The sequence below is a fragment of the Marasmius oreades genome, chromosome 3 (assembly GCF_018924745.1).
Source record: "Marasmius oreades isolate 03SP1 chromosome 3, whole genome shotgun sequence".
NCBI lineage: Eukaryota > Fungi > Basidiomycota > Agaricomycetes > Agaricales > Marasmiaceae > Marasmius > Marasmius oreades.
Window position 1 is genome coordinate 4,509,139 of NC_057325.1, and position 9,707 is coordinate 4,518,845.

The 9,707-nt window shown below is 45.8% G+C and overlaps 2 protein-coding genes across 2 annotated transcripts; both read left to right on the forward strand.

Moving 5' to 3' along the window:
• Positions 1–7,225: 7,225 nt before the first annotated feature.
• Positions 7,226–7,771, forward strand: E1B28_006801 (uncharacterized protein; the record flags this gene model as incomplete). Its single annotated transcript, XM_043151501.1, has 3 exons — positions 7,226–7,241; positions 7,301–7,564; positions 7,617–7,771. The coding sequence occupies 3 exons, from the start codon at positions 7,226–7,228 to the stop codon at positions 7,769–7,771; spliced, it is 435 nt and encodes a 144-aa protein (XP_043012597.1).
• Positions 7,772–7,799: 28 nt separating this feature from the next.
• E1B28_006802 (uncharacterized protein) lies at positions 7,800–8,195 on the forward strand (the record flags this gene model as incomplete). Its single annotated transcript, XM_043151502.1, has 1 exon — positions 7,800–8,195. One exon carries the CDS (start codon positions 7,800–7,802, stop codon positions 8,193–8,195), a length of 396 nt encoding a protein of 131 aa, XP_043012598.1.
• Between the last annotated feature and the right edge of the window lie 1,512 nt (positions 8,196–9,707).

A 9,707-nucleotide genomic window follows, 5' to 3' on the forward strand; every position in this document is an offset into this window, starting at 1 on the left:
GCATGTCATCGATATGAGACTTGAGAGCGTTAAGCTCAACCTCAGACATATTGTATATTTTCCCTATCGGTGGGTATTCGTCATTAACGGTTTCAATGCGGATGTCGTAAAGTCGATGCGATGGTAGAGCCTTCGCTTCGTGTGCCGAGAATACTTTGTCGAAAGTGTGATAACATTTGGGGACTACTTTTTCAAACCTTAGTCGTTCTTCGGGCGTCATGAACGCAGTTCCTGATCCAGAAGCTTTGGGGACTTCAGATATTTCGGCTTGCCTTGCCGATTCCTGTATGCAGTTCCAATCATCCGGGGCTGGTTGTATACGGAGTATGTAGGCGTCACAGCCTTCTTGGACAAGCTCCAGGAAGTTCTGAGCACCTATAAAATTAATATATGGGGAGGTATGTTCGTTGGAAGGGTTAGGTACTAATGGCTCAGAAGTTTCGAGCCCGAAGGTCAGTGGTCCCTCTATTGTAGTCGCAAGGATGGCTGTATCATTGAGAGTGATTGTTAAATCCTTCCAGTCGATCGGTGGATTGTACTTTCGAAGCCAGGGGAGTCCCAGAACGATTCGGGCGGAAGGGTGAAGTGTTGTAATGAGAAATTCTTCTTTCTCATGTTTCGTTCCATCGTCGAAGATCAAATCAATGATCAAAGCGTGTGTGATTAGTCCAGCGGACGTATTCCGTCCATCGAACATCTTCAAGACGATAGGCTTGGCTAGAGGGTGAACATGAGAGGGAAACTGGTGTGACACAGACTTGTCTATGAAAAGTCGTGAGGCACCGCTATCAATAAGAGTAGGGAGTGACGGGTTATTGGGGTTAAGGATGTGGGCCTGAACAATGAACGATTCTTCTGAAGATGAGAGAATATACGCATGATCACGATTTTCATAGGATTGAGGATTAGGTACAGACGATATAGGGGTAAGAACAGTAGATCGTAATGAGGTGTATTCAGTGTTATGTCGTCCGCAGGGAGTGCTAGTATCGAAATTGATTGCAGAAGAATTTGAAGGGGGCTGGTGTAAGTCGGGACTCAATTCTCTCCCTCCTCGAGGTTCTGAGTCCCCTGGTCGTTTCCCGACAACGGTTCGGTGTCTTCGTCGTCGACGCTGATATCGTTGATGTCGTTTTCAACGAGATAGGCTTCTCCGTTGTCATCGAACGCATAGGCGAGTAATTCCTCCTCTGGTTCTTCAACCAGAATCCCTATGCGACCCGTGACTTGGTTGGGAGGTGAGCTATCAACCGGGGGGGTTAATGCAATCCCTTCCAAAGTGTCCTGGTTTTGCACACCTAAAACAAAGGCCATTGGCCATGCGTCGTTCCCGTTCTTGTCGGGAAATTCTCATGATCGGTCTTTGGGGTGCTTCCTGAGCAAGTCGCCCTTGTGCAGAATTCTTTGGTTGATTTGAGTTATAAGCTCGTTGCCCTGAGCGTAGTCCTCGTTGGGTATTATTTTGAGCAGGTGGGACTTTGGTTGAAACTGCTCCTTGATTAGCATTAATAGAAGGTCCAGCGAGCGCGTTATTGGGTGAAGATCTATACCTATTATCGAACCCTATGTCCGAAAATGCTTGTCGCGCGCCATCAATCTCGAGTAGTTTTTGCACTACGTCTTGGTATTCGGCTGGTACTCCTCCTACGTAAGTGATACGGTCTCTGAGATCTCTTCGGATTTGTGCTATAAGTCTCCATTTCAGTGCATTATTATTGTAGCCAGTGAGAAGGGAGGCATCCTCAAATCGTACCAAGAATTCTGCGAAAGTCTCATTCCATCGCTGGATTATTTTGTCTAATGCGGCTTGCGCTTGCAGTTCCTCATCAAACACTCCGAATAGTCGTCTTAGTGCAGATACGAAGTTAGACCAGCTATGTAATGCTAAATCGTATCCTCCATTATTCATCTCCTTTTCTACCCAGTTTTGAAAGGTACGCGATGCTGCGCCTGTGAGATACGATGAAGCGAACTGAATTTTTTCTTGATCAGCAATGTAGATATGGGGTTTGGCAACGAACATACGTATACAATCGCTGATAAATCCCCGAAATTCATCTCGCTTTGATCCATCGAACTCGCGAGGTTTTTTAATCTCGAACTTTGACTCACGGTTGACGGCCTCGCGAATTAATCGAGCGTCATCATCTCGTGAATTCAGATTATTCTGACTAGGCGGTCCTTGAGGTCCTGGTGGGCCAGGAGGACCCGGTGGACCGGGAGGACCAGGAGGGCCGTATCCGAATGGTGGCGGCGGCAGCGGTGGTAGGAATGGGGGACCTGGTGGACCTGGTGGTTGTGGGGGTCCATAACCAGGGGGTGGCGGCGGAAACATCGGTGGAGGTCCTTGTCTTGGTGCGTTTGGGGCTCCAGGAGGCGGTGCGAATCCACCAGTTTGAAGTGGTCCCGTATACTCTTGCGGTACGAATCCGTAGGGGTTGTGAAAGTGGTCTGGTGCAAATTCGTGATCATGCGGAGTCCTTTGCCTCGGAATTAAGGCATTGGAGGGTGGCGGTGATGACCGCGACGATTGCGGCGAGGGTGGTGGTGGTGGTGCCATATTCGACTGTCTTAGGGCTGATTGTCCTTGGCTTGGACTAGAAATGGAAAATGAGTGATATTCGGTTGATTTACTGGAGGTTGGCACGCTCTTACTCGTACTCGACGCGTCATCATCACCGTTACTCCTTGGGTTTGAACTTGATTCAGTCGTGTTTCCGTCGGTTGATGGCCCGTTTGCTACATTCTCAACCGGAGATGAGCGTGTAGCTACACCCGTGTGTGGGGATGAGCCTGTAGCCACACCCTCAACCGAAGAAGAGCGTGCAGCTACTTCATTCTTTGTGTCTGATCCCTGTTTTCCTATATTAACATCTAAAGTGGATGGAGAGGGGCCTGATCTTCGATGGCCATCATCGTGAGTCGTGTCTCGATAGCTAGGATCAAGGCCTTCTCCTGGCGCTTTTCCAGAAGGAACGGAGAGGGGGTTTAGAGACGGATTGGGAGGGGAAACAATCGATTCGTTAGCTTGTTGGATTGCGTGTTGGAGTTCCCGGGATGGAATAAACGATCTATGTGGGGCACCACCTCTGGTGTTGACCACATTTGTACGTCTCCTCCAACTAGGTACTTCACCAAAATGTGCGGGACGATCAGGAGACGCACCCTGTTTCCATTTCCCTTTCTCTTCCCAAATACTCATCCGTTCTTCGCTCTCATCTCCATCATCTTTTCCCGAGTTACCCTTTTCCGGAACTTGTATGTTTGACTTGAAAGGTAAGTGGGGGGGAGCATCACGATCGAGAGGGTTATGGGTGAAGGTGGGCGTACGAGATGAAGGCGGAATGGATGACTTGCTTTGCATTTCCGACAAATCGGATTTTGTTTCTTTAGGTAGTTGGTTCCCACCCGCTTTGGTTACGATAAAGTCCGGTATAGCCGGTTCCTCGTGTACGTTACCGTTACTCCGCGTTACGTCTACTGATCCGCCTTCTCTACTTTCATCCCTTGTACTCGTTTTTTCTTCATCCTCAACCAACGCTTCAATTACTGGCAAATTCAAGCTTTGGAGGTCTGTAGGAGCTTTTGGAGGATGGATAAGAGTTCTTTGGGGCCGGGGTGTGTCCTTCCTCGTCTTTATTAGTTCATTTTGATCTTCTTTTTCAAGTTCGGGTTCGGGAGTTACATTTACAACTCGTAGCGGGGTAAACCGGTATCCTGACTTTCTAACATCTCCCGGGTGCCGTGATGAAGTGGCCGCCGGGGTTACCTCTGTGTATACCGGAGTTTCTGCAGAGAATCGTACGCTTTGACGTGGGGTAGTATAACTTGGTCGAAGGGACCTTTCGTCATCGCCTATCCTCCGTTCTGTATCAACATCGAGATTCCTGTGTCTTGGTGGCTGCCCGGATATTTCCCAACTCGTAACTCTCTCTCGTATAGGGTGCTCCTCGGACGAAGAATCGGAATCCGTGATCACTACCACTTGTGACCGAGTCTTTGTTCGATACGAACGGAGACTATGCTTGGGTTTCGGAATGTTCGTTACATACGACGCCTGAGAGTTCGCTTCAAGCAATTCTCCTTTTGAACGATCGTCTTTACGACGTCGTTCCTTTCTTTCTCGTTCCCAAGTCTGCGCTTGGAGCTGGTTCCCGGGAGGTAGTGAAAGGTCAGAGTCGTTGGTGGAAGGTGGTTCGGGATTAGTAGGTCGAAAGGGTGGGCTTAGGGTTTGTGGACCATCGTAAATCATGATCTCCATTCGACGTAGGTACTCCCTTTTGTTCAAGTTTCTGAGTATTGATTGTCGTCTTAACTGTTCGGCCCTTTCTTCTTCAGTATTACCCATATTCCCTACTACTTCATCCTCTCTCGATTCCGAACTTGTTTCATAAGATAGGAAGGAAGTTAGGTCTCGTAGGTCTTCTCCGTTCGATATTTCCACTACGATGTCCCTTATTTCGGGTCGATGTACGTATTGCATGAATCTTAACAGTTCCAGATGGTTTGCTGGATCCGACACGTATTCTAAGGCATACAGTGGAAGATTTTCAGGGGGTGTTTGTAGAAAGTGTTGAAACAGACGAAGGTACGTAATTAATTCCTGTCTATATACAGGACATTCCATTCTTGACGCTAAATCTCCGATTCTAGCGATTAAAAGTCTTTCTACATCATCGCGGGAGCCATGTTCTCGTGGTTGTGCTTGGACGAATTCAGGAATAGTTCGACTAGAGGTCTCTAGCAGGGGTGGTAGAAGGTAGGTGTTTCGTTCCCGTTGTGATATATTGCGACTCTTTGGTGATAACTCTATATGTTCTGGTGCACTCTCATCGTTCGTATCTTCGTGGGAGCTCCTGTCTGATCGAGGACTTCCCTGAAGCGCTATCATCGAAGTTGACTGTTTCATTCGTTCGGCAGATGTATGTTCATTACTACGATTCGAAGGTGTACTCGGAGGTGTTATCAATGTTTCCACAGGTGCGTTTAGCGGCGATTCCTTCGTATCACGCGGTTCTGACGCTCCTGTGGGTTCGTCCAGAAAAAACTCGTTTTGGGAGTTTTCGGATTGCGGCGCCCTAGGTGTTCTTCGGGAAGTCATGACCGTCGTGATTGGTCGAGACTGAGAGGCTGAAATCGGTGTGGGATAAGGAATTAGTCTGCTGGGATTTGCACCCAGGTAGATTCTGCGCGTTCGGGCTCTACGTATCCCTTCGACATTATCTTCAGGGGATGGAATAGAAGGCATGTTGACCTGTCTCACGAACGTTGGGGAGTAACGTTCCGTATTTGTGATATTGCGTAAGGGGGAGGATGGTGGAGATGTTGGTGTATCTGGTACTGCCTCAGGATTCGTAGGTTGAGGGGAATTGGGGGGAGTGACGGCTGGTCTGATGTTTGTCGGTGGGGCGAACGGGTTTCGAGGGTAGGTTGAAGGGTCTTCTGGGTCAGATTCTTCTATTAACCTTCTTCCAGGGGTATTAAATCCCATGGGCCTTTCAAGGTCACGGTTTACAGTGGGACGGGGGGAGCGAGGGTCACTTGGTGACCTTCCATTTCGCCTTCTAGGAGTCCAGCCAGTCGTTGGATGATGTACATGAAAAGGGGTTGATTCGGATGACGACGACGTTCCGTCGTTATTGTCGGTGCGTGTTCTAGTTCTAGTTCTAACTGCTGACATGATGGCTTAATCAATTTAGAACCTAGTTATTATGTTATGACTCGGTAAATGTTCAACAAGATAAATGTTCGAGTTGAGTAAGTTAGACAGGTTTACACTTTAAGCTAGGGTTGATTAATGAGCAAGATGTGAGTAGTTAGTTTGATTCAACAAGTATTTTATTATGCACAAGTTGAGATTTATGAAAGATAATGGTTGATAGTTAGTTATGATTGTTGAAAGGGTTAATATTCAGAGTATTTGTGGAATGAGGAGAGGCTTACGGTTTGTTTGGTTGATATATTGGTTCACTTAAATGGTATTCACACGAGATGGGGTTTGTAGATTCAGATAGATATGATTCTATGTCTTAATGAATTTACAAGAGAGAGAAGTAAGAGGAGAAATAGTAGTTAAAGGTAAGAAAAAAGGTTACAGAGGTTGCAAAATAACTAGGTTGAGATTCTCGTGTTCGAAGGCCCAGTTCTTATATAGTTCTAATGTTTGTATATATTTGTAAGTCCTGAGTCAGTATCGTTCAGCTACGGATTGACTACGGATTAGAAAATAAAAAGAATAACTACGGAAATATAGCACAGTTGTCCAATCGGTGAGTTTCGCTAAAGTGCGCAGTTCGGAAGGATGAGGTGTAGACTCGGCATATTAGAATGAGATGTAAATTCGGCAGTACAGGCCGGAAAGTGAGGCGTCCCCTCGGCTTTATGCTGCGTCGTGCTGCGTTAAGGTACTGAGAATGCGGCACATGGTTACAAATCACAAATAGATAGTGATTGTGACCATCTTGGAGATAAGGTGATATGATTAGTCTCGATAATCAACGTTCGGGGTTGTCGGTGTGATATATTCAGAGTTTTGGTCTTGGCAGGACGGTTTCAAAACATCCGGCGTCTGGTTTGGGCGTTTGGGTCGCAATAACCTAATAGGTCAAAGCGTTTGGCGTCTAGTCTGGGCGTTCGGAATACTCGGGTCATAACATGTAGAAGAGGGTCCTGATGCCATCCGTGAAGCGCTGGTCGAAGAGATTCGTTTCTTTGAGCAGCACTTTGCCACCTACATCGATGACCAGAAGAAGGGAGGCAAATTTGACAGACACATGTCAAAGATATTGGCTCCCTTTATAAATCTGGTACATTCTTCCTTGCCCGTCCACTCATTTCTCTACATCTTTTTGATATAATATCTCCTTACTGTAGGCTCAACATGCACGCCAGAACTACAGTGTATACATTTTCAGATACGGTATAATGACACAGCAGGACATTACGGGTCGCAGTGTAAGCTGTATGTGGGGCAGCTTGCCCGAGTTCGCCAAGATGAAGGAAGAAAATGAAAACCAGACCATTATTGTGGAGCAACTGGCAGACCTCGAAGCCATGTTAAAGTCAGTACTTTATGTTCCAGTGAAGGACTTGACTCAAAAACTATAGAGTATAAGAGATGAAGTTGTGAAAAGTGCTGACACTTGACATCGAACTGTCATTATTACTGCAACACAAGCCTAGTGCAAAGCCTCAAGACTGTGCCAGGTGAATTGTGGGCTCTGCTATGAGATCTATGTCAGGTAAGCTTTCTGGCATCTTTATAGTTTGCGTTTGGCTAATGTAATTTCCTACAATCCAGGTATGCTACTGGGGAAAGATAGCGGGTTGGCAATGAGGAGCTTCACGGAAACGGCAATAGAAATGAAGTTACAAGTGATAGATTGGCCAGCCAGCATCAGGTTTTCTGGGCAGAAAAATGTTACATGGCACAAGCTGTCAACTGAAGAACTACAAGCCATCACCAAGCCACTAGAAACATATCTCTGTAATGTCATCCAGAACACGGCAACTGTGAGCGATCATCAGGAAGTCAAGCACTTCAAGTTGGAGCGATGGAGTGAAGGTGGGGTTTATATTTTTTGTCTTTGAGTTTCATGCCAACGATTTGTTTGCAGCTGACTGGAACAAGCATCCTTGGGAGATAAACAAAGTTGCTGTTGTCAAAGATGTCAACGGTGACACGGTGCTGACCGTAGAGGAAGTTTTGGAAGTGACCGCAGCTCAGGGGAAGAAAACGGGCAGAAAATCGAAACCCAACAGAGGTATATGACGATGACAACGATGACAGACAGGAGCAAATGGACGATGACAAGGAGGAGGAAGGCACCCAAAGAGGACCTCATGGCTTGTCCAAATCGAAAGCCGGTATTCAGCAGCGAAGACGCCACCCACCCTCGCCAACCACTGTTGCATCTCATTCTACCTTCTTACATCATGACAAGACCTATGATGACTATAATGACTTTTCAGATGGTATACCAAATCTATCAGTGCCAGGTTCTATACCTTCCATTGTACGATTGTCCTCGCCTCCTTCCACTCCCAATTCTCATGTTGGGCCTCTGCTGGTACTGAGGCATACTCGCCCTCCTAGTCAAGCAGCCTCTGTGGATCCAGAAGTTCCTTATCTTGATCTCAGGGCAATGACTCCTGTACCAAAGCGACCATTGACAAAAGAAGGTGGCATGGAGTGAAACAGCAAGAAGATTAAAGTAACAAAGTAGTCAAATGTACTAATTGATCTGTATAATAGTTTTCCTTACTTGGAACTTAAATATATACTATTAACTGAAACTGTGTGCGAATGGATCCAGAACTCAGAACAATACATGCAGAGGAGAAGGGTAACTGGATGCTTATGAATAGGACTTATTTCTACAGTTGTGATCTAGATTTCAAGGTGAGCAGTTCTGTTACAAATGGAGGTAAGGTGGTAGCTACCAGCATCCAGAGGAGAGGAGTGGTACGTATAGGTCCATTCTACCTGCTGAAACAAGAATGAAGAATGGTCCAGACTGGTCGAAAACATATGATTCGAACACGGAAAAGCTCTGTAGACAAGATTCTGCACATGTAGCAGTCTTTATCGATAAAATTCCCCTGGATAATAGAGGAAGACCGCATGGACTCATGGCTATGGTGCATTATTTTTAGAGATGAAACAAGTAGAGATATGATTACAAAGCTAGTATAGAAGTAGTATAAAAGCAGCCCATGTATCCGTAGATAAACCTAAGTACTACCCGTGCATAGGAAAGTCCTGAGTGAGTTGCCTGTGAGTAACTGCTCTTGACACCCAATAGAGAGATTTTGCCCTGTTTTTGTGCAGTGAAACAATAAGATTTAATTTGAACCATACGAGACCACTGAGGTCAAAACTTGAGAACTATCCATCCATAGGCCGCCGAGGTCTTGATTACCTGTTTTGTGATCCGTTGAGGGTCTTAGTGTTCATGTCCACCAAGGACTTAGTTTTTGTGTCCGTCAAGGGCAATAGTCTCCAATTGTTCGAATTAGTCTTACTGTAGACGACATTCACAGTCCCACTTAGTCCACTGGATATTAAACAGAGCTTCATACAAACCCTTTGAACCCCCGTAGCTGTGGTGTTTTACACTTGCAGTTGCAACTTGATTTGAATTATTGTGAAATTCCAGTAGTTTTAGCCCTACAGTGAGAACTACAAAAACAACCAAAACCAAAAGAACTTCTCTCAGAAGGATTAGTTCACAGTGACATAATACTCGCACATCACTAGATGCTGGCAAACAAGTCCTACAGACACTTAGTCTTACGGCTTTAGCATCTAGTACCCCAGCTCAAGTACCGAGAGCTGGTCAGTCTTCTCGATCTATGTGCAATTCTACGCAAGGAAGAGAGACTACCCAAGTTATCCCAAACAATTTAAGAAACTCAGGTTTCTCTTTTGACTGAAGCATGAGAGAAGCTTTCAGAGAAACAAGAGCTATGCAAGGTTCTAGAAACCAAACACTAGAACCCACATACGAAACCCCAGAGATTTCAACTGAAGAGATTGAACCATTCTCTTCACCATTATCATCACTACCCTCCAAATATAATTCAGACTTCGACCTATGGGAAGAAGAGTTTTATTCTTTAGATTTAAACCTGAGTTTATTTCTTGAGAGACCGTTAACAAGCATGTCCAATATCTTGAATAACCCAGCTACGGCAGGTGTGGCAGA